The sequence below is a fragment of the Centruroides vittatus genome, unplaced genomic scaffold (assembly GCF_030686945.1).
Source record: "Centruroides vittatus isolate TY-2023 unplaced genomic scaffold, ASM3068694v2 contig_885, whole genome shotgun sequence".
NCBI classification, from domain to species: domain Eukaryota; kingdom Metazoa; phylum Arthropoda; class Arachnida; order Scorpiones; family Buthidae; genus Centruroides; species Centruroides vittatus.
The window spans coordinates 435756-462366 of NW_027122577.1; the positions used below are offsets into that span (position 1 = coordinate 435756).

Genomic DNA, 26611 nt, shown 5'->3' on the forward strand with positions numbered 1-26611 from the left:
TAATAAAAACGAATGTTATTTACCTCTTAAAAAAATATAACTACCCCATATACAATAATACTTTCTATGATTTTTGTAATGTCTACTGTTCAAATTGATTTATATATATTTAGTGTTGTTGCAAATTTTTAAAAATAATTTTTCAAATATGTTTGTTCTACGCATTCTATTTTGGAATATTGATGGTTAAAAACCTGCTGTAGACTGTGGGTATGGTCAAAAACATTTGTTTTCACTAAAATTTATGTTACTGGACTTTAAAGGTTCTACTGCATGATTATTTTTAAAGCAAATTTTGAAAATAATATGCAGTTAGGTAATTATCATATTTTCTAAGTTTTTTTAATTTTAATTAAATGTTTTAGGTATAGATTCAATTTTGCAAAATATCAAACAAATGTTAGAATTAAAAAATTGGAGACTTTCTACAATTGGTTTAAATTTGACTTCATCAATATTAGATAAGTATGTTTAACTATTTGTAAATATATAAATATATATATATATTGGTTTAAGAAGTGTATAACTAAAAAATATTAATACAAGAATATTTTATTTAGGCAAACAATATCATTAAACTTTATGCCAAATAATTCATCATTTAAACTTATGTTAGAGGTTATTAGTAAAGCATTGAAATTTCATCATATTAGTATAAATATTGCAGGATCTAAAATATTGACAAATTTATTGCGGTAAGATATTTTTAATTCTATGGATTACTTTAGTGTATTAATTATTGATTTTATGATAAAAAGTTAAAATAGTTCTGTTAATAGTTTAAAGATATTGCAATTTTTTAAATGAAAAATTATATATATGTATGTATATATTATTATTATTTTTTTAATTTCACAAAACAATATTATTCATGATATTAAGTTCATCTGAATTATTATTAAAAAGATTCACTGAAAATGAATAAATAAATAATGAAAAACACAGTAGTAGGTGATTGTAATTAAAGTAGGCTCTATAGTAATCTCTCCATAAACATAGTTTTCAATCAAGACCTCACAAGAAATGGATGTGGTACAGAAATAAACATAAAAAAACTGGAAAACTTCAGAAATGCAGTCTCCATTTATGCAAATTCACTTTAATATGGTTGAACATTTTTTAAGTTTTAAATAACAACTTTATGGAAATAAATGATAAGATGACATTTCAGGACATACAGAAGACATTTCTGTAAAAAAAAAAAACAAAAATTAGTGCTAAAACTCATTGCTATGGTGCTTTTTAACTTTTTTTTAAATTTATGTAAATGAAAAAATATCCAAACACCATATAATTTTGTCAAAAAAATTTTCTAATTTTTTCATTTTATTTGAATATCATAAATTGAAACTGAATAGTTTGATTAAAATTTACTTGATACCAATGAAACCGTGTTGTGATTTATGTTGCTTTATACTGACACTATGAAGTGACTTTCTTTCAAACACTTGGTGGGTTATTTACTTGTTTCATTCTAGAATATTTTAGAAATGAATGTTAGACTTGGTGCTTATCAGAAAAATTGGTAAAAAGGCAGTTGGACTAGCGTAATTGGTTATGTAACAAAGGAACAAAGAGTGCACAAAGATTACACACAGTCTTGACTCACGGAAGGTCAGCGCTGGAAAAGGGGAGAGTGAAATGAGGTCACCTTCACTGAGGGTCAACAACGCCACCAACCTTTTATTACGTCAGAAGAACATCTACAAAACATTGTGATTGTTGATTCCAACACTCCCCCTCAACGATTGATCGTTAATACAATCCGATATCGCAAGTAAATTTATTAACCTTATTTGCGTCTAGCGGCTTTGTTAACAAGTCGGCCATTATCCATTCACTCGGACAATAAATTACAGTAATTTCTCCCAAATTCTTTAAATCACGTACAGAATGGTATTTTGTGTCGATATGTTTTGTGTGTTGTTGTGCTTTTCCTAATTCTAAAAGTCATATACAAGTTTGATTGTCTTTGAATATTTTGATAGGTGCTGTGATCTGTAGATTTATTTCTTCTAGAAAAAAAGTTTCATCCATACAGTTTCTTGAGTAGCTTCTGCCAAGGCTACATACTTTGCTTCGGTGGACAAAAGTGCTACACACTGTTGCTTTTTACTGACCCAGTGGATAGGACTTCTTTTTAGCAAGAGCAAATATCCTGTGTTTGATTTGCAGTCTATACGATTGCCTCCCAAGTTGGCGTCTACATAACATTTAAGTTCTAATTCTTCGTCGATATTTCCTAATTTAAGTTCTTTTTTGTTGAATTCAGATAATGAAAAATTCTTTTCACGTCCACCCAATCACTTTCCGAAGATTTTGTTACTTTTCTCGCTGATATCGATGTACTTATCGCAATATCTGGACGCGAGTTAGTTGCTAGATATAATAAAGATCCAATAGCACTTCTGTATACATTGTTGTTTTTGAACATATCAGGCATTTCATTTCTTCTTAAGTATCCTGTATCCATAGGAATATTAGATGGTCTTGAATCGGATAAGTTAAATTCTCGCAATTTGTTTTCGATATATCTTTCTTGGTGGAGTGAAAATATTTCGTTCCCGTCTCTTTCAAATTGTATTCCCAGATAATATTTTAAGTCACCTAAATTCTTGATTTTAAACATATCCTTTCATTTCGGTTTCAAATTCTGTTAATGTATGTTCGTCTGTGGCCATTGCTATTATGTCATCTACATGAATTGCTAAATACAAACATCTTTTATGGCCTCTGGTGTAAAGACAGGGATTGGCCATGCTTCTTCTAAATCCCTTAGATAGCAATGTTTCATTGAATTTTTTATTCCATTCATTTGCTCCTTGTTTCAAGCCATATATATTTTTCAATAATTTGCAAACCATGTCCGGTGATCCTTCTTCGTATCCTTCAGGTTGTTTCATGGTATACCTCATGTGATAAGTCTCCATTTAAGTAAGCCGTTTCGATGTCATAATGCTTAACTTTCATGTTCTTAATTCCGGCTATAGTTAGGAGTGTTCGAAGGGTGACAGTTTTGATCACGAGGGCATACATGTCATCGTAGTCGAAGCCATACTTTTGTGTGTATCCTTGAGCAACTAAACGAGCCTTAAAACGGTTAACTTTATTGTTTTCGTCTCTCTTAATTTTATATACCCATCTGCTTCATACTTCAGTTTTACCTGGAGGTAATTTTGTAATTTTCCATGTGCCGTTATTTTTCATGGCTGCTATTTCCTGATTCGTGGCTTCACTCCATTCTTTGGAATGTTTGCCTGCGATTGCCTTGCTATATTCTCTTGGTTCTACTGCATCCTCTGTCATTGATTTATTGATTGTTATTGATTTATTTTACAAATTTATTGTTTCAATTAACTTTATAGGAGATACTCCCTTATTAGTTCTTTCTGATCTCCTTAAATGTATGCCAGATTCTTCTATTTCTTGTTCCCTTGTTTTCGTTTCGCATTCTTCTTTTAAATTTGTATTATCAACTATTGTAACTTGTTTCGAATTTTCATTAGCATCGTGTATATCGATTTCGGAGTCTCTGTGCTTGACGTTTTCCAGAAAGTGAACATTTCTACTTATTATTATCTTATCAGTCTTCGTGTCAACTAATTGATAAGCTTTCAATGCTCTCTCGTATCCACAAAAATTAGTTTTGTGGCTTTAGGTTCTAGTTTCTTTCGATCTCTAGGTTTAATAACATAGGCTGAGCATCCAAAAATTCTTATATGCGAGAGGTTTGGCTTCTTTCCATGCCATTTTTCGTATGGAGTTGTTTCACTCACTTTAGTAGTTAATCTATTCTGTAGGTAATTTGCACTATTCACCGCTTCTCCCCAGTATTTGTTCGGTAATCGAGCATCAATTAACATGCATCTTGTCATTTCTGTCAGATATCTATTCTTCCTTTCTGCTACTCCATTTTGTTGCGGGGAATAAGGTGCCATAGTTTCCCATAGAATACCTTCATTTTTAAAGAACATCTTTAAGTTGGTACTTGAAAATTCACCTCCTTTGTCCGATCTGATTCATTGAGGAGTTCTTCCAAATTTTGTTTGTACATATTTAACATATTCCTTTATTTTATCGGGTACTTCACTTTTATGTTTAAGAAGATATATTTTGGTGTACTTACTGTAATCATCTATCATGGTTAAAATGTATTTGTTGCCTCTCGATGTTGCTGTTTGCATTGGTCCGCATACATCAGTGTGTATTAATTCAAGTAATTGATAGGTTTTGGTTTCCGATTTCCTTGGAAAACTTTTAACAGTCATCTTAGCTTCGATGCAATATTCACAAGGTTTGAATATGCGACATTTCTGAATATTTATTCCTGTAGCCAATTGTTTATTCTGCATCGAAATTATGGAGTTCATGTCACAGTGCCCTAATCTTCTATGCCATAAATGGATGCATTCCTTCATATCACTAACCACTGTAAGCGCCTTATGTGATTTATCAAGTTTATACAAACATGTGTTTGCTGTTGCTGATGCTACTGTTACTCCGTTTTTCTGGATAGAGCAAATGTTCCCTTCAAATTTTATGGTAAACCCTAATGTCATTAGTCTTCTGACTGAGATTAAATTTCCTTTAAGGTGTGGCACATATAGCACATCTTTCATATATATTTGACGTCGTTTGTTATTTTCATCCATTACATTGCCTTTGCCTTCAGTGTATAGGGCTTGACCATTGGCTAGTATTACTCTCTCACTATGTTTACTTTATGGTTTACTATTAATGGTTTACTATTAATGGTTGTGAATAAATACTTCTCACAACACATTGTACCATTGATGAATCTTGTTTTGTGTTCCTGTCTTAAAACATATATAGAATTCCTTTTCCGGGTGTTGTTTATCACTTTCCGCATAAATTTTGTTGATCTGATTTGGATGTTTTTCTTTCCATGTTGCATATTTCCTACATTCTTTCTTTACATGTCCCTGCTTTTTGCAAAAATAACAACTTTTGAGCAAATGCCTTTTCTGAGTTACTGGGTGTGCTCCCACTTTAAATGCTTTATCCACCTCACATTCTTCATTTGATGAGGTCTTTCTTCTTGAGTGTTCTTCAATTAATTTATTACGTACTAACTCCTGAGTTAAATCTTCTTCTGGACAAGTCTCTAGTGCTGTTATTAAAGTGCTATAGCTGTCTGACAAGCTACTAAGTAATAATGCTATCTTTAATTTCTCAGCTAGAGTTTCTCCCAGTGCCGTAAGACGATCAACCATTTCCTCCATTTTGGCCAAGTGTATCTCCATGTCGCCGTTTTCTTCTAGTTTTAAATTGCAAATTTTCTTCAATAGGTAAACTTTATTCAATAGTGTAGACTTAACATGGTGTTTCCTTATGGCTTCCCAAGTTCCTTAAGCTGCAGTTTCCTTTCTTACTAATGGCAATTGATTGTCTTCCATCAGGAGGCCTATCATGGCACGCGCCTTTCTGTCCTTTGTTAACCAAGATGAGTCAGGATCCGAGGGTATTTCCTTTTGTATTACATCCCATAACTCGTCTTTTATCAACAAGAATTCCATTTTATATTTCCAAATGTGATAATTGTTGTTGTTCAATTTAGTGATGGCAACGTAACTTTTATCCGCCATTGTGAAGTCTTTTGTTCTCGCCGAATATTCTTCTTACGTAAATATATTTAGTTTATATTATTCCTTGAATTTACCTTTATCTTTTCCTTATGCTTAATTAGTTGTTGCCATAACTGGGTTCATAACCTGTTAGACTTTGCGCTTATCGGAAAGATTGGTAAAAAGGCAGTTGGACTAGCGTAACCGGTTATGTAACAAAGGAACAAAGAGTGCACAAAGATTACACACAGTCTTGACTCACGGAAGGTCAGCGCTGGAAAAGGGGAGAGTGAAATGAGGTCACCTTCCTCGAGGGGTCAACGCCATCAACCTTTTATTACGTCAGAAGAACATCTACAAAACATCGCGATCGTTGGTTCCAACACTTGGCAGGTTATTTACTTGTTTCATTCTAGAATATTTTAGAAATGAGAAAAATAGAGAAATTAAACTAAAAGACTATATTTGTGCAATAAAATATAATTATTAAAATGATGTATTACATGTCATTTTAATTAATTATAATATTTAAAATCAGATCTAGCTTTAGACTTTTTGCCTTTCCAAGTAAACAATATTTTTTACTGCACTCCTTATCTTTAAATACATCACTCAGATAAATACAAATTATTTACATTTGTTTTAAATAGAAAAATGATTCTTTTTAAAAGTTGCATTTTATTGTTTATTTTACTATATGATGACAGTGTTTCTTGTTTTCTTGTATGTTAATTCTTCTGAAAGTTTTGTCAAATCCAACTTTCTTTCTACTTTGCTCTATAGATATTTAAATTAGATCATATTCTGAATGAGTCTGGAACACAGTAATTCTTAATCAATTGTTAATTAATATCAAATAGGCACTAACATTTTTGATATTAAATTTCTAAGATTACAAATCATTTTAATAATTTGTTTTTATTACAACAGATCAGAGACAGCTGGGTAAGATCAGTATTTGAATTATTGTTATTCTGTAGCAACTATAATCCAAATTGAACTCACATGATAGAGATAAAGAGTTCCTTATGATCACCCAATATGCAACTCAGCACGACTACTCCCCACACACCATTAAAGGTGTTATATGTTGTCTTTCCTCCACCACTTCTGCCTTGCAGATAAATTGCACCCAAGACATAGGTTATAGGACCGTCACTAACAACAGGAAGCTATCCACCCTTTACAAGGAAATATCCAGGAGAAATAACTTTTGTTTAGCATTTCATAGAAGTCTCTCAATTTGCTCCCTCCTCCACAATGCTAAAAACCATCCAGACATGCACCTTCAACCAGGCAGCTACACTATCCCTATCATCAATCATAGATCTAGCCACCACTTAGAATATATAGGTGCTACAACACATCCTTTAAACACCCATCTCAAAGAACATCAGACATTCATCACAAAAGGATTGGCCAACATGATGTTGGCTATCTACACCTCCAACCATGACAATGTCCTGACATGAACAATCCTGATGTGGAATTCTGCAAAGCACACCTCTTACATAGCTCTTCCGGACAACTCTTTCTCAAACATCTTGTGCAGGTGGAAATATATAAGACCACTTGCAATAACACCACTATTAATTTTTGCAATGTTGACTCCTTCTCCACAGCATGGAAGTCTTTCTTTGAACTATAAACCTTGCTATCCTATCCCTCCTCTTTCTCTTGCCATTTGTCACCTCCCCTTACACACATGTTCGGCAATTCTCTGTTTGTTTCAGCTTTTCAGGATTAGTTTGCCTGATGATGCCTGTTCAATATGGGCAAAAATGTTTGCACTTTTTATAAAAATCTGATGGTTTATAGGTTTAGTGTTTTTAATTATGTCATAGAAATATTGTCATAGAACTGATAAATGAAATTAATGGCAAAAATAAAAAACAGTTAATCTGCACTTACACAGAATGCTAACTGATTACAGTTTTTTATTATTTTAAAACATATCTAATTGAATCCTAAAATTAAAATTGTATGTTAAAGCTTAATTTATTTGTTTCAAAATTTCTAAGTTTGTCTTTTCACTTTTATCATTAATTTCTGTCTTCACAAAGTAGATGGTAGTATTGTTAAAATAAAATTATCAATAAAATCAAGAACTGAAACTTCGGGTATTATTTTGCTCCCAGTAGCTTCCAGTTTTCAGAAACTTGAATTAGTATCATATTAACTTGCTCTTAGCACACTATATATTTTATGTATTTTATAAATGGTGTAGTAAGATTTCAAAATTTAAAAAATGCATTTTAATTCCAAAATTGTTGAAATTTACCAGATTATAATTGTTTTAATTAAGCAAATTAGAAATTAGAGAGTTTGAATTATAGGTAGACAAAATTAATTTTAAGAGTGTTAAGAATTTTAGTTTAATAAATTAAATGACTATTTTTGTAATTAATATTGAGTATTTATCAAATTTTTCATTTCTTGTTTTCAGATACAATCATTTATCATATCCTATTCCAATATCTGTATTCTTTTCATTGATCATAATGGGTATTCAGACTATTCACAGAACTTTAAATACTTTTTTATCAAAGAAAGAAGTAAATCATTTTAAAATAAAATTTTCAAATATAAATAATAATAGAAAAATCTGCTTTGTAGAAAAACATATGTTGACAGGATTAGTCCTTCTAGATGCTGCTATCAAGTAAGTTTATAAAACCATATTTAAGTATAATTTTAAATGAATAATTTTAACAAAATAATTGACCATTGTTTAAAAATATATTTATTATAACAAAATTATAATAAATAAAATTAAAGACATTTATAATTGAAATATCTCAAAATTCTTCTACTCCTTTAATACAATATTCAAAACCAGTATTTGACTCAATAAAGTTAATTAGTTTTCAAAAATGTTTATTAAACTATTATCTGACTCAGGATCTGATAAATGCATCCTTAATATTCTGTTATGAACAGCCTATCATTTTGAATCTTTTTCAATATTTTTCAAAAACATAAAAGTTACAAAAATTTTTAAATATAATACTTATATAATGACTATGTACTCAGGTTTAAATAATGTAAAATTTAAATCTTGGGTCTTAACTTTTTTAATTACCATAATCATAGACCTAGATTATTGTTTTCTGTCCAAACACTTAAAACTTTAACAATCTATCACTTATTAATAATTTTTTCAATAATTTATATTAGTATTCTTTTTCTTTCTCATAAATTACTTTTGATCCATAATGTGTTGTGCTCCTTAATATTGTCTTTATCTTTTTAATCTCTTTAAACATCTACTACTAAAAACACCACTCTCACTAAAATTCTTATAGTATTCTTTATGTATTATACAAAATTGTGTCTTATATTATACAAATTTTGTATATAATATAATATTGTATATTATCAAATTAAATTATACAAAATTATAAAATAATTAATTAATTATACAAAATATTAAAAAATATTATACCAAAATTGTCTTTATATTGATATGAAAAATCACTAATATGAAAGTTTAGGATTCAGACCACTGCTTTAAAGTGAATCAAATCGTTTTTCATTAGACAATGCATATAAAAGCTTGAAAACATATTTACACTATTATTTATTAAATGTGCAATAGCACTAGATCTAATAAAACAATACAAAAGTAAAAATAATAAATAAAAGAAACCCATAAAAGTCCCTTAAAATCAGAGGTGAGATTCAAATAACTTAACAACTTCATTGCAATAAATTTAATTAAAATTATGTATAACAATACAATATATATTTATATGTGCAAGATTTATTCAGTTTTATGCCTTTCTTACAGCTAAATAAAAGTAACCTATTTTAACAGAATAATTTTTATATCCCTGTTATGGGTTCAGCCAGACATAGTGGGGTGGCCAGTGGTAAGAAATGGAACCTGATATATCCAGAAGAGACCAGCCATTAAAACTTCCAGATGTTCTCTGCCCATATTCAATCCTGAGTCCCCAGAGTGGTAGGCTGATGCCTTTACTCTCTCAGCTGTTTGTCCAGTCGATTTGAATATAATATAATGAATGATAAATAATAAAATAAATTATGAACATTTAATTTATTTTTATCTAAAACATTCCATAATAACTGTTTGAGAATTAAAAGATTTATTTATCTAATACTTTTGGGTGTTGTGCTCTCTTTGGGCTACAATGTTTAAACAAATGTACTGTAATGCAGTGGTTCTTAACCAGTGTTCTGTGGAACCAGGGCCGGATTATCGAATAGGCAAAGTAGACAAATGTCTAGGGCCCGTAATTTGGAGGGGCCCGGCTTCAGTGCAGAAGATTTCTCTGTTTCAAAACGAGTTAAAAATTATTTAAGAAATTCGATAGGACAGAAAAAAGTAATGTACACCATGAGATCTCTCGCACCATCTAGAAATATTCCTAGGGCCACCTCTCGTGGTAGTACTGATGTATGGTTATGATTTATTTTCTAAATCTAAACTTATACGTCGCGACATCGCATATTCGATATAGCGTTCAAGTTGCTCGAGTGTGAAGATATTACAATTCAATAGTGTTTTATAAAAGAGTTAAAAAGAGTGACACTACGGTGTGACTTGGGGATGACACCGCGATATCCGCACCGGGTGTCACCCATGCTAGCTACGCTAATGTCACATTATATAAGATTTGTTTAGAAGCAACTTATTTAAATGGGGCCCCAGTTTAAATTTTGTCTAGGGTCCGCTAGAGGCTTAATCCGGCGCTGTGTGGAACACAGGTGTTCTGCAAACTTACCTTGAGTGTTCCACAAAAGAAAATATTTTAAAGCTTTTATTCAAATTTATTCTCATTGCTATATTTGTAGCCAATTCCATGTTTCTATTTTATTAAATATATTAAAGTTTATTGCTTCATTGTTTCCTGAGAATAGTAAAAATGAAATTGCTTATCAATTTTTGAATATATTGATGCTAATACTCCATGTAATAAAAAGTGTATGAATGGTGTTCTGTGGCCTCAGAAAGGTTGAGAACCACTGCTGTAATGTCTCAACCTGTAATAGAAATAAGCATTTTTCACTCGAGTCACATCTGCTATTTATATCTGTGGTAAGAGTTAGTTGTTATTTCAGAAATTTAAGATCACATATATCACACCGTAAACACAAATGTAAAGAATAAAATGTTGGAAAACAACTAATTGTTGTTATTAGTTATTATTATTTTTGTACAAATTGTTTAAAAATTTCTGTAGTGTGCAAATAATTTTGTTTTTCCATAATGTTGCCATCATTTTATTATCTTTATTAGTGTTTGGGTTTTAAATTTCTGCTATAATAATCAACTCATAAATTCATATAATTCATATAAATAGCAGGTGTGGTTCTTAGGAGAAAATATTTATTTCTACTATAATTTGAAGCATTGCAATGTGTTTTGCTTAATTATTGCAGTTTGAAGATCGATGCAACAGCACTCAAAAATATTACATGAATAAAATTTTAAATTCCCAAAACTAATTATTGGGCTGCAATTTGAAAAAAATTGTAAACCTATAAATTCCTACAGTCTATCCTTAATCTCAAGAATGGAGTAAGATAGATGAAAGCTGAGACCAGATATGGAAAGATTGGGGGCAGTAGACCCCAATTAACTTTAAACAAAGTTTCGACACAAACTGGAAATCATGTTATTTCAATTCAAAAATTTTCCACTGAAAGGAATTACATAGATAACTAGCATGACTGAATTGCTAACAGGGAAAGTATGATGTACAGAGGAAATACACTACTAATTTGAGGCAGAGAGCATAAATTTTAAAAAATATGATTAAAACTTGCAGCCTGGCATCGTGATGATGTCACAATAAATAATTGCTCTATAGTGATTTAATTGTTAATATAAGGAATTGGGTAAATACATCATAACTTATCTATCATTTAATTCATTAAGTATATAATGCTTTATTCTTTACTGCTGAACTCCAAATTGTTTAATGTAAATATCATGTAATTTGCTTTCACTTAATTTACTTAAATCAGATGATCTACCATCTTTTATAAATCTCTATGTAATATTATTATTTCATAATTTGTTATCCTGAAAAACTGTACTATCTAAATCATAAAAATATAGATGAAGTTAAAAACCAAATTTTTGTTGTGGAGTCATGCAAGTTTGCTTTATTATATTATGAGATAATTGTGTCCTTTTAAAATACAGTAAAACCTCAATTTAATGAATAAAAATTTCCAGTCCATATGTCATATGTGAAAATTAACACCTTGTTATTTTCACATATGACATATGGACTGCTTTTTATATGTAATTCAATTAGCAGTATTTTTTTCAAATCCAAGACTCACTGCTCATAAGTTCATGCCACAATGGGAGTGTCTTGATATATCATCATCTGAATACAAATAAATAGGAAATTCTATTTTGTGTTTTTGTCAAATTTAAATTTTTTTCTTTTCATAAACATTATTCATTTAGTTAAATACAAATAAAGTGTATTTACCAGAAAATGTTTGTTTCTTTGTTTTGATTTAAATCATATTCTGTACTTGTTTAGTGCATTCTCAGGAACTACGGTGAGTGCATAAGTATTATTACATATAGAAAACTTTTCTGTGAAATTAAACTTCTCATACATGCTTAATTTTAATTACACAAATGTATCTACATAAGTAAAACATAAACTAATTAATTTTCAATTTTTTTAATGTATGTATTTAGAAAACCTACTTTATAATATAACAGACTTTCAGCTTTAATGAACACCTCCTTGCCTGAATTGGTCTGTTAAATTGAAATTTTACTGTAACAGTAATAAAAATTATTTGTAAATTATTTTTGAATTTGTCGAATTTTTTAATCTAGAAAGTAAAAGAGCAACTCCTACATTACAAACTATAAAAAATACACAGATTTTATTAGAAAAATAAACCATTAGTTACATTTGTATTTTCGTAGCTCAATAGTTTGTGAAAAAATCCTACAGTTTTTAGTTATAGTATTTGTATTTATTTTTTTACAGTCTATGATAAAATTAATATTGGGAAATTTATAGATACTTATATATATAAATCTATAAAAAATAGTATTCAAATAAATATCTTTGGAAATCAATCAAAAATGAATCATTTGCAAACTTTACAAAATGATTTAGAAATAGATATAAATAAATTAAATATATAAAGGATATAAATAAAATAATTTAGAAATAAATAACTTATTTCTAAAGTTTTTATTTATCTGGCAAGAAAATATTTATGCAACTTATTCATCTATTGAATGAAATTATTTTATCTTATATTTTTTTTCTTTTTGTTAATAGTCCTGGTTTTGAATAATTGAATTAAAATTAGAAAAAAATAAAATTTAAAATTGAATTTAAAATTTCAATTATTAGCTTGAAAAATTAGAAAGAAATAAAATTTGAAAAATTTTTCAAGCTATTTTTCAAGCTATTTAATTTTTTTGTAATTATTTTTCTCTGAATGATTGATTAACATTTATTTAGTCTATATGTAAAATAGTATAGTATCTTTGTTTATTTAATTTGATTGACAGTCTAAGTTCAAAAATGATAAAGAATGAAATAATACATTTTTAAAATTTATTTATGTATGCATTATATTTTCATGTAGTTAACACATAAGTAAAAATGTTAGAATAAGTTTAATTTTGTTGTTATTGTTAATATAACAGATTGCTTAATAAATATAATTCTGATTCCATCATTCAAGAAGAAACATTTAATGCTGTACAGTCTGACTTTAAAACAACTGAAATGACTCAATGTAAAACTCAAAATGATTTATTTGGAATTGTTGTTACTTCATTGAAAGAAATATTTTTGCCATTTTTAATGGTAAGCAATAAATTTTCTCAAATTAAATTTAAAAATTTTTTTATTAAAATTATTTAATTATTTTTCCTTTAAGATAAATATGTTTTGGATATCACTTTTAAAAATTAAAGATAATTAATTCTTACATTAATAGTGTGAAAATTTCTTTAAAAAATTATTTTAATTATTTTCATGTCATTTTAAAAATATAAATATATAGCTCTAGTATGTTTATAATTTTGGAGAGTTTTATTTATAGTAACACTGTAAAATCTCTATTTCTTAAATTTTGTGGTTAATATTTGTCCCTTCGCTATTAATGTGCATTGACTGTTCAGTATTCATATAGCACTTTTAAACTGCCAATTGATATTTACATCTTTATCTTTTTTAATATTATATTTATTTTTATATGTCTACTCAGATAATCCTAGAATCATTTGTTTGTAAACAGATTATGCTGTGTCTAATGTTTTTTCTGATAACAGAATATAATCTAGCAGGAAAGATTGATTTTATATATCTCTTCAAATAACTTCAGATACAATTTGTATCTCATTGATAAAATCAATAAGATACAAATTGTATCTGAAGTTACAGTAGAGCGTCGATAACTGGAACCAATTGGGGACTGGGGTCGTTCCAAGTAGTGATTTTTTTCCAATTTCCGATTATGTACGAAAAAATATATTAACCTGTCCGATGTTCAAATTTTTCTTTGTTGCGTATCGCTTCCTGTTGAATTTTTCTCCGTTGCGTGTCGCTTCGTGTTGAATTTTCGTCGATTTTAAGCCTAACGAAAATTTTTATAATAATAATCGAGGCTATCGTATCGTTAAAAATTATTTCTTTATTTTGTACAAACAAAATAAATATATTGAAGAATATAAAAAACATGAAAATTATACTTTAGAAGTAAATTTAGTATCAAAAACGTTCGATTCAGCACGACACAGTCCGACTGAAAATCGTTCCAGTTTCCGGCCATTTCAATTACCGACGTTCCAATTTTCGACGTTCTACTGTATTTGAAGTTACTATATTTACAATTATTATTTTACATAATATAATTGGAAAAAACTAATTAATATATTTATTTTAAATTTTAGATAATTATTTTTCATTTTGGGAATGCATCTATATTTTAAAAGTTATGTAAGTCATATAATAAGTAAATAAACAGACATAAAAGTTAACTACTTTGTGACATTTTTTTTTCTTAGAATCAATTAATCATGTAATGTTAGTTATCTTGTATATAGTATGTAATAATTTTTGTAAGTTTAGTATTGCTTTTATAATGTGCTATAATTTTGGAAAGAACCTAAATAAAATAATGCTTTGTTAAATTTTCATCTTGTTTTGATAGATTTTGAGATATATTATTATTATTATTAGAAATTCAGAAGTTAAAGTGACAAAAATGCAGATAAATGTCAATGTGATTAGATTAATATTTGTGATCATAATAATAAATCCATTATTTAAAATAGTAACTTTTTGTCTAGAATACAGGTAAAAACTAATGAGAGAAAATATATTTAATGATAGAAAAATTAGGGTCTTAATAATCATTATTTTCAGTTTGTTTAAAATAATTTTACTCAACTTCTATTACAATGTAGTTTGTGACATTTAAAGTAGAGAATATAATAATGGATATAAGGAGAGAGCAAGGATAAAATTCTCTACAATTAAACATTGGAATGTTGATTTACTAAGTTTATATTTTTCAGTTTGATTTTATTGATGATCAGCAATGTTTGGAAATTCCATCAATAAATCTCAACTAATCTTGTTTTTTGTAGGATCCATTTCAATAAATTAGTTTATGTTGCATTGGGTCTTTTTTATTTTCTGTCATATTTTTCTGCTTTTTATTTATGTTTTATTTTCCACCATTTAATTTTCTAGTCATTCACATCTGCCAGTTTATCTCTTAATGACTCTTATCTTAGTGCCTTTTTAAAACTAAATTCATCAATGTCAACCACAATATGAAGCAAGCAGATTGTTGTAAGTTGTGATCTTTTGTTGGCTGTTCTAACAGAAACTCATCTGAACGAATTAGCAATATTTTTTCTACTTATTAGATAAAAAGAGAATGACAGAAATATAAAAGATGTTACTACTTCATTCAATTTATTTCTTGATAATGATGATATCTATTTTTGTAATGAATTAATGTAAAAAATTAGGTATGAAAAATTAATATCTACATCTAGTTTAAGAGTAAAATTCAAGTTATATATTTAATATTATAATTTTGTTTTTGAATTACATGTATATTAAAATCTTTTGAAAAATATTGAACAACTATTTTATCTATTTCTTATTTTCAATAATTTTGTAATATCAATAAAAAATTCATCACAAATATTCATGTTATATTATCTTTTCAGCTTGCTATATAGTTATAATGGTAGCATTTGTTTCGAGCTATGAAAATGCCAATAATATTTTATTTTAATTCAATTTATAAAATGCTTGTAGTGAACAACAGATGTGATGATAATGCATAGAATACTTGCACCCTAAGATGTTTCCTCTCAAATAAGGAGAGCAAGAAAAAGTTTGGGACAGTTCCCTATAAGACATGGTACAATAAAAATTTGTTAACTCATTCATAATGAACACTACAATGCTGTAAATGGTATTATACCTTCATTTATCTATCTACATGACTATTGTTATATAATGAAATGATATATGTTATTTTAATATACGAGGGCAATTTTTTCAACCTCTGATGGTCCATAAAACAAAGACAAGTGTAAATAACAAAATGAATTTATTACCAAAAGTTAGGTACAAACATGGTTACTTTTTGACAATCACACATTAAAAAGTTTCAAGCTGGGTGAAAGTCTTCACCACCTTAACACCCAATGTATAGCCTGAATTTGGCACCTAGTGACTTCCACCTCTTTTCTGAACTGAAAACGTGGCTAAGAGGGCAGAGGTTTGAGACTAATGACAATCTTCAAAACAATGTTGTTAAGGCCATCTCAATTCACTAGCAGCAACATTCTATGAAGAGGGTATGGAAAAACTTGTCCACAGATATGATAAATGCCTCAATCTTCACAGTGATTATGTCAAAAAGTAACAATGTTTGTGCCTAACTTTTGGTAATAAATTCATTTTGTTATTTACACTTGTCTTTGTTTTATGGACCATCAGAGGTTGAAAAAAAAAACAGCCTATGTATATGTATAACATAATATAAAGATGTTGCTGTATTAATCAGTTTTTTTAAGATTAATGATATATGTTATAATAACATCTTCAATATCACGAATAATTCCAACATTTCCAGATAATAATCAAATTAAATGTGAATTATTGCAATTTCTATAATTTTTCTTTTATCTCTTTCAAAAGGTTAATTTTGGTACATAATGCTTATTTTCTACGGCAAATTACTATAAAAATCAGATGCATTAAAAGACTTTGGGTTTACATCTTATCTTCAGGAAACTAAGGAAGCAAAATTCAAAAGAATTTGAGTGTATCTGATTTTTGTATTTTGCTTCAGGAAAACTAAGTATTTTATATAAAATTATACATTTGAGGAGATTTTATGACAAGTGTTCAAAAAATAATCAAGTAATTTTTTAAATTGAAATTAATAATATAATTATTTATAATTTCAGATACAGAGAAATGAATTAAATGAACAAATTATTTTACAGTTATTTCAAACTATTATCACTATATATAATGTCAAATCTGTTACACAAGAAAATGTTTTAATTATATTTAATAAAAACCTTTTAGAGAGACAATTTATGAGTTTTATTTGGCATTGTAGAACTCTTTCAATGAATTTTCTTAAGTAAGTATATGAAATTTAAAACTGGCTGGAATAATTTTTCTGATTTGAAACAAAATAAAATTCAAACTATTGTTTTTATGGAATCATAGAATTATAATCTGATTAATTATTACTTTATTTTTTTTAATATTAAATGTATATTTGTTATGTTCTATAAAATAAAATAAAGGCAACCCATATTTAACACAGTGTACTTCTATAAAATTTTCTCTCTAATGAGGCTAGATAATTGCAGAAATTTTTGCCTAACACAGTATTTTTAAGCTTTTATGTGGGGATTCTCTGCTATTTTGTTTGATATAATTTTACATCTTTTTAATTTTTTTCTTGAATCTTGACATTATATTATGTATAATCTTAACACTCATTACATTAAAATATTGTTACATTGAATTTTGAAGAAAATTTATTCTGAATTTGTTGAGGTGGGAGGCATGGAAACATTTTTCAGTTGTTACAGTCTTGAAATCAGAGCTTTATTACTCAAAGAAGTACAGCCATCAACACTTAGAGTTGCATTAATGCATAGGCATGCTTAGCCATGGATGGGAGGCCCTTGCCTACTTAAAGATCTGATTGAAAATAAGTCTACATATATAGTGACAGTCATCCCATCCAATTTCAGCATTCCTTTCTTTTATACTTTTCTTGGAAAAACTACACAAATGGTGCTTTGCATACTGAAGTACACAAAATAATTTGAACTCACATATATCTACAGTAAACATTAAAATATCACTGGGATGATTTAGATACTGTGTGCGCCCACTTCAGGGTTAAGCAAAATAATTAATTACTAAAGCCAAATTACTAATTATTGCTATTAAAGAAAGCAGACAATACAGTCTTCTAAATAAGTGTGTGTGTGTGTATATATATATATATATATATATAATATACATACCTTATTTAATTTTCTGCAGTCTTTGACTTTCTAAATCTTACTCTCATGCATAATGTTTCAATACTTCAAAATCATTTTTCATATGCCAAATTTGCATTTTGTACTCTTTCAGCTAACTAACAAAAATTTTGAACTATGTAATGGTACTTTCTGCCAGTTTTAGTTTCAAGTAACATCAAACTCATTTTTGAAAATTTTTATTGTTTGTATAATCTGTAGTTTTAATATTTTAAATAACAACTTATGTATTGTGGCACATTTTTGCTATAAGAACAAAAACTTTTCTATCTTACGAGAGATAATTTTTCTTTTTAGTTCTCTGGGAACAGAACTCCCTTTTATCAAGTATAGCTCTATCATTCAATTTTAGTACATAGTTTTAGGAATGCATTAAATTCAAAAGTCAGGACTGCCTGTATGTATCACAGTTTCTATGTTTAGATCTTTGTTCAGTTATTACTATTGTTAATAAAAATTAAGTTTCTGATGCTTATGAAAATGTATATCTGAGTTAGTTTTTGGAATATAATCCTATCTGTTTGTACTGGTTCTTAATCTTGTATAACAGTTTTCACATTATATGAGATTTTATTGGAGTGTAGTTACTGTGTTATATGAGGGTTATCTGTGTATGTATTTATTATTTTAGATAAAATTTAGATAACATTAATTTATGATTTTATATTTAAAATTTTATTTAGTTTTTGTATTTTTATTTTGAAAGCTTTAAGAATATCAGAGATAAGAGCAATATTTTATTAAAGCATTTGTTACTTACTTTCCTCAAAGAAGATAGTGCTATGTTTGAACACTATTTTAAAGATGTTGAAATGGGAATTGATTATTTAGATGGTAGATATTAAGAGTAAACTTTAAATGTTTATATAATTTCAGTATTTATATTTTTAGTCAAAAACCTTTTATTCAAATTAATATTTTTATACTTATTTTTCAGATACATTTGATACTTGCCATTTTATTTTATCCCATTGTGCAATAACAGAAAATGATTCCACATTATTTGCAGCACAATCTACATATCTCTTAATATGTTACATTTGCTTTCTGCATGGTGACAAGTAAGAATTTATCTAAATAAATTCTCTAATTAAATTTTTATATATTTTTTTCATTTTAATGTTATAATAACTGATAGTGTCTTTCTTGATATATTCCATCATCAATTAATATAAACAATATGATCTTAAAAATATCTATTTATTTAAATTTTCTACTAAAAAATATATCTTAAACAGTATGTTTGTAATTTAGCCATGAGTTCTTACATGATTTCATCTTAGCTAATTACATCAATCTTAGCTAAATATAATTACATCTAATTTCATCAAATAAGAAATTTTTTTAAAACCAGTTTTATCAATTTTGAACAAAATTAAAATACTTTATTATAAAACCTTTCTAGAAGTCAGTTTGAAATAATATAACAAAGTTTTTTAAATTTTGTTCGATTATAAAAATATTTTTTAATAATTGAAGAGCAGTATATAAATTTTATCAATTTGATTATAATTTATTAATTTTATATATCCTGCACTAACATCAATAAAACTAAAAAATTTTGTGTTATGGAATTGACTGAGTCTATAGTCAATTGATGCCATTGGAAAGTATTCTCTTTCAATGTTCTCATTCAAATTAGTTAGATCAATGCAAATTCTTATTATGCCTGATTTCTTTGGAATCAGAACCATTGGAGTGCACCATTCTCTAGGTTCATCTACTGCCTCGATTATTCTCTTATTTACCATCTCATCCAAAGTTTTCTTGAGCTTACTTCTCAAGGGCAATGGTGCCTTTCAAGGAACTGCCAGGGCATAAAGATTTTCTTCCAGTTTAAGTTTAATGTGATAAGATTTCTGTACTTTCCCAATCCCTTGAAATGGATTTGGAAATTCTTCAAATGAATTGAAAGCAGAGTTTAGTTCATGTATTCTCTTAACAAGATTTAACTGTTTGCCTGCTTTACAACTCAACAAGGAGCAATTTCGTTTATCATTAAGAGCCATCGCAAACTACAGGAAGCAGGTGCTAGTGTACACTTGGTCACACTCTCAAGTCCCGCCTTTTTTCCCATGGGGCTATGAGCCAGTTTTGCTAGGTAAGCTATGTGGGCATGAAGCAGCCACAAACTACACAATGTTCGCTTGTGTGGCGTAGTCCACATGACGTGGATTCCATGGATGTGGATTGGCTATAGAACAAAGATTTTATTATAACCTATACTCGTAATCAGTCAGTTTACGGTCCGAACTTTGAAACAGCATAGTTTGAAACAGCATTCCCACAACATCCAGTGTTTTCTTTCCAGGGTTGTGTATAGATCTATTTGTTTCTTGTAATTTAACATGGGATAGCACTCTGTTGTATGTGTTGCATGGTATAACTGTGACATATGTACCTGTGTCGATCTTGAAGTTTAAAGGAATGTCTCTCACAAAAGTGTTTGCACTCCACTGATTAGGTTTAACTAGTACGCATGTTTTTCTAAACATGCGTACTAGTTAAACCTAACTAGGCTTAACTAGTAATAAATAGTTATATACAACGTTTATACTATTTTCAATACTTAATGTATTAATCATATAATTTATGTACATCGATAAAATTCTATTATTTGTTTGTCGACATGTAACATGTTCATGTGGTCATCCATCTTGCCCACTCTCTCTTGCTAGCGTGACTGCTCTCACAGTTGAATTCTGTGAACAGCGAGTGTACTCTCGTATTGCTGCACTAGCAAAAGAAAAATTGTTCAGGCAAGAAGAAAGGGGCAGAACTTTGGACGTCATCGGTTGTGCTAGCGCACGTATGCTAGTGTTTTGCTCTTGCAAAGCACTAGTTTGCGGCGGTCTAACATACATGTCTTCTTTGATGTGGAATCTCTTATTTCTTAGCTTCTCCATAAACATTCCCACAACATCCAGTGTTTTCTTTCCAGGGTTGTGTATAGATCTATTTGTTTCTTGTAATTTAACATGGGATAGCACTCTGTTGTATGTGTTGCATGGTATAACTGTGACATATGTACCTGTGTCGATCTTGAAGTTTAAAGGAATGTCTCTCACAAAAGTGTTTGCACTCCACTGATTAGGCTGTTTCTTAACACTACTGTTTATATTACCTAACCATTTAACATGTCCCAAAAATGAATTTTGATCAGGTTCTTTTATTTCATTTATACTCACTTTAGCTTTATAGACCTTTGAATAATGATTTACATTTTTGCATTTATTACACAGTCCCTTATGTGCAGGGCAATTTAGCTTAGTACGTTTTACATATTTTCCACACCAATAATAGGAATTTAAAGTTTTGTGTCTGGTAAATGAACTATCGGCAGCTTCTGGTTTTGAAAATACACTCTTCTACAAGCAGTTTTGCCTAATGCATATATGTTGTTCCCAGAATTGTTCGTAAAAGCTTCCTGCTGCTTTTCCACTATTTCAGTCTGTCTTACGGTGTTTATTGCTTTTTCCAGAGTTTGTTATGTTTCTAGTTGCAAGTGTTCCAAGACTTTTTATCTCTAATGCTGCAAACAATTTTGTCCCTAATCAGTTCATCTTGAAACGGAGCAGGGAAATTGCACATTTTAACAAGACTATATAATGAGGTAATGAAATTCTCCAATGTTTCTCCTTCTTCTTGAAACCAAGAATAGAATTTATATCTTTCATATATAACATTCTTAGTTGGAATTATTAATTTATCTAATTAATTTAGGTAGAGATATATGAAAGTAGTAGAGATATATGAAAGATATAAATTCTTAGTTGGAACAAAGTATTTTTTGAAAGCTGCCTTAACTTTGGAATAGTCATTTCTATCCTCTTCAGAGAGACTAAATGACACTAAAATTTTCTTGGCTTTCTGTCCCATTAAGTACACTAAAGAATTTACCTGGTCAGCAGTTTTATTATGGAGTCCAGATGCTATTTGAAATTATTCAAACATCCTATCCATACTTTCCAATCCTTGGGATAAAAATTAAACACTTCTGGCACTAGGATCTGATACATTATCCTCTACTCTGCCACCATATATTATAAATGACCAGATAACACAGCTAACTCTTTATTAAACATGAGCAGAACACTTGTACATCTCTGGTGCTACAACATGGCTGTTCCTTTCATGCCACAATCCTTTCAACTCATGTTGCCACTTCAGCACATATACAGTTAAATCTTCATTTAATTACAATTTAAATCTCTTCATATATTATATGAAGTAAAAGGTACTCTTACCAAATAACACATTTGATCATAGTGCTTAAACAGTATCACACGTTCTGTCATGTCAAAATTTTTTAGTCTACTGAACAAAGGTCAAAGTGGAAAGAAAAAAAAAGATGTCACTCCAAAAAAGTCTCCAATCTGGAAATGCTGAGTGGCACTGTATGAAAACTGCCTTTGATTCTCAATGTCACTTCCAGCTTTCTTGTCCGAACTTGCTACATGACATAATGACATGGTTAGGTGTGTGGGTGAACAAAACTCCCATCATACAGGAGCTTGATGGGCTGCTGTTTTTCCTGAAGCATGCTTTGTGATTCAATTTCATGCTGAATGTCAAAATAAGTGGACTAGTTTTTATCACCAGTATTATATTTTTATTGTCATTTTAATAAAAATATCACCAAATGGTAATTTTGACACTATGCAGTGTGATCCTTGGTTATGTGGCTAAACGCCATTATTGTAATGTATAGTTTTAATTAGTCTAACGTATTTTATTGTATATTAGAATATATTTTCCTTCCTCCTTCCTAGTACTATTATCTTCCCTTCTTGGTATTTTCTCCTGACCGGTGCATAACGGCTCCGGTCAGGTGGCCCCTTAGGACAATGAACGGTATGCGGCCCTCAGGCTATAACGGGGACGAAGGAGGTCATTCTTTGGCCAAGACTCGAGAAGGAAAGACGCGAGAGGTAGCTCTCCACTACATTTTTGGGACCACGTGGAGAGAACAAAGAAGTACGAAGGAACGTAGAAAAATTCGGATCGAAAGAAGAGAAGATCAAGAATATTTTTTTGTCCCCATCGGTCAAGGACTTTACGTTTTAGGGACGAAGTTACATCGTTCGTGATTAAGAAGAGGTCCACCAACCATTGTATATAACGCACCGTGATAATGTTGTAAAATTTGGGTACCATTTTCTCTTTCAGTCTATTCTTTTACTTTATTCGTCCTCATTGTCCCATTATCCTAATTTAGTTATAATTTAGTTATAATTAGTTATAAGTTTAGTTATAAGGTGTATATATTTATGTGTCGGGAAGAGATATTTTTTAGTATTGCTGGCATCCTATAAGTTCCTGTATATTATCACGCGAATTAAAGGTTCTGTTTTTTTTTTCAAAATCCAAGATTCTTTGTAATCGGTATTCGTGTAGCTCACAGTTAATAAACAAAGCACACAAAATCAATCTCCAGCAAAATTTACAAAGCCATGAGAAAAAATACAGCTATCAACTGTTGTGATGTAACTCCTTCCCTGAGTGGATTCTCTGAAGTCATTCTGCAGAGTTCAATCTTACAACCCTCTCCCCCTCCTCTCTTTCTCTTACATTCCCCTCTTTTAACACATGAATGGCAATCTCCTTGTTTTAACAGCTGCATTAAAACAGCAAAGTTTGAATGCAGATGTTAAATTTAGGTCAGTTAACCTGACGATGCCCATTAAACAGTCAAAAACATTTGCTTTCTTATAAAATTTTGATAGAGATTGGTTTCATGCACTTTATTTTTTTAAATATAAACCTTACATTTATATTTATGTAAAGTAGTTAGTGTTGTGAGTGTTGCAAAGTGTCTCATTTATGAGCAGATACATACTATATCTTTCATACAAGCAAAATTAAATCATTACCAATGGTTCTTGATAAAATACCATGGTCAATAAATCTGCTTGCCAAATATAAGTTTCAAGTGATTGGTATGCCTTCATCTGATCCAGTGTGGCAGCATTAGTTGTTAAAACAAATGATTCATAATGGTCCCATGTTCTATAGTGTGTCGTGTGGTTAGATCATTGGATGAAAAATCCATCAGTTGTATTTCATACAGATCCCAACTAATAAAAGAAATTTTCTCTCTATATTTTTTTGAATAATCATCTTTCAAACACTCACATAGCCAGGCAAGATTCCTTTCTTCTACATTGACATAGAAAATGAGTGAGGTAAAGCAAAATTAGCAACCAATATGGCAGATGATTATTTTGGGGGATTAAGATGTTGTATCATGTGACTGCACTCCTTTTATATTTGGGGCCCAAGGTAGAGTAGACCTCTTTTCCAGTTTTTTAACAAAATGAAGTACATGAAATTTTATTAATAAAAAAACAATCTTAAAGCTTTTATTTTTATTAGTAAAAAATAAAAAAAAACATTAATTTATAAGAGGCTAACCACTAAGGACCCCTAAGTTCATAGAAAACTTGATGGGTCTGGGAAAAATTCTCCTCTCAGTGATGCTATGAATTTGTAAGGATAATTATGAGTGTTAATCATAACTAGAGGAGATATTGCACATTACTCTGTCTTTTTGTAATGTTAATGGCTGATTAATATGGCTATGCATTGCATATATTTATATGGTATGAAAAAAATCTTGAATATTTAATTTAAAACTGATGCTTGTATACTGTTTTTTTCATATAGTTGAATCACTAATTTTCATGTAGATTTTATATAAGGTTTTCTTTTTGATTTTACTTAAAATTTGTTAATTACTTAATTATGAAAATATTAATAAGTATACATTTTTTTTTTAAATCTAGAATTTTATCAACATGTTCTCTTGAATTGCATCTAATTATTTTCATAAGAAATATTTCTGAAGTTTATGTAAATCCATTTCTTTGTAAACTTCTGTTATTCTTAATAGCAGTAAGTAATTTAAAAATAGTTAATAATTAATAAATTATTTGATATTGGGAAAAAAGTAAATATCATTATAAATTTTTGATATTTGCAATATAAAAAAATTCTTTACCTTTCTTAAATATGTTTTTCATTCAAAAATTTATAATGAAATTTTCTAGAATTAAGTTTTCATTATATTTACTTTTGTTTTTACTTTTACTTTTATATGATGATGATATGCTACATCTTTCAATGAATATTCAGTATTCAAAAAAGCACTATTTTTATGTTAGAAATATATGTAATATATATATTTATGTCATGGAGAAAATTACCATGATACAATTAATTAATAACTTTATATACAATGTGTGATCAGTTAACAAACATAATCCGTTCCAAGACTTTGTTCGCTATCCAAATTGTTCGTTAACTGATTATCAATTTACCATAGGTTTTTATGGGAATTTGATTAATTCATTTTGGAGACTCCAAAAAATAAAAAATATGTACTTTCTTACATGTTTATTTAAATGTAATAATAAAAGTACATATATACACAGTGTTGCATTTTTATTAATCATGTTTTTTCTGTTTGTGGGGGTTAAAGAATCTGTCCAATGTCGATTGCTTTTCTCTCTTCTTCAGGATTTTTCGGAAGTAATTAATAACACTGTGTGAAAGTCACGTGAGTGCACAATGGTCCACGAGAAGCAGTACACAGAAAAATATCCACGATTATTTATTTAATTCACATGATTAGTATTATACAGGTTCTTTTAGGATTCCAACTCTTAGCATTATACAATATCCTAAAACTGGGGCAAGGAATTGAGCATGTACAGGTCAATGGAACACGCTCACAACAAGTAAGAAAAGGCAGACTTGTAATCTTATAACTAATACTAACTCTAAATTATACACTAAAAAAAGGAAAGGAAGAATAACAAAAGGTTTTAGTAAGAAGGTGAAGGTTATAAAGGATATCTGGGTTCTGTTTGGTATCAATGCTCTTCTGGTGGGAAACCACTATAAATTGTTTTCCTTTTGATCTTTGTTTGGATCTCTTCGAAGATTCTCGCTATACAAGGGATGTTCTCTCTCTCTCCTTACATTATGAGGGTCCTTTCTTTCTTGTCGGCCACCTTCGTCTTCCTTAGTCTTTCTCAACGACGAGCAGTAGCGCATCTTTTACACATCTGTCTTCACCAAGAGTTCGACCCAAGAATAAACCTTTTTATCATTCTAGTAGCCTCAGGGCTTTCACTTTCCATTGTTAATGTGGTTTGTCGAAAGGGTTACCCCACCCACAGGAAGAAATGTTAGTAGAAAATTCAAGAAAACAAAAGGAAGAATAAAGAAAACTTAAAACTAAACTTATATCTAATATATACATAAATATGGTGTATTGCCACAATTGTAATTGTAGAGATCCCCAAGCCTATTAACCTCATTCTGGTTTGGATGCCATTTGAATGACCATTGTTCTGACATCCTCCCACTTCTTCAAAAGATCTTTAATAGCAGATGTTGGCATTGGTCCTCATTCGTCTTCCTCTTTTTCAAAAGAAAACACATCTCGCTGAGT

At 29.2% G+C, this 26611-nt stretch overlaps 2 protein-coding genes across 2 annotated transcripts in view; both read right to left on the minus strand.

The window, feature by feature from the left end:
• LOC136983738 (myosin heavy chain, muscle-like) overlaps positions 1–26611 on the minus strand; it is a 133956-nt gene that overhangs the window by 76708 nt on the left and 30637 nt on the right. The gene's annotated exons all lie outside the window — the stretch shown is intronic.
• LOC136983778 (uncharacterized) lies at positions 2016–2473 on the minus strand. Its single transcript, XM_067280625.1, has 2 exons — positions 2308–2473; positions 2016–2242 (listed from the first exon to the last, which is right to left on the minus strand). Exons 1-2 carry the CDS (start codon positions 2471–2473, stop codon positions 2016–2018), a joined length of 393 nt encoding a protein of 130 aa, XP_067136726.1.

Bases quoted from the DNA above. Each gene is read 5' to 3' on its own strand.
- LOC136983778 (XM_067280625.1), bottom strand. From the start codon at position 2,473: ATGGATACAGGATACTTAAGAAGAAATGAAATGCCTGATATGTTCAAA. The intron at 2,243-2,307 runs GTGATTGGGTGG...AACTTAAATTAG, and splicing joins AGTAACAAAATCTTCGGAAA to GAAATATCGACGAAGAATTA.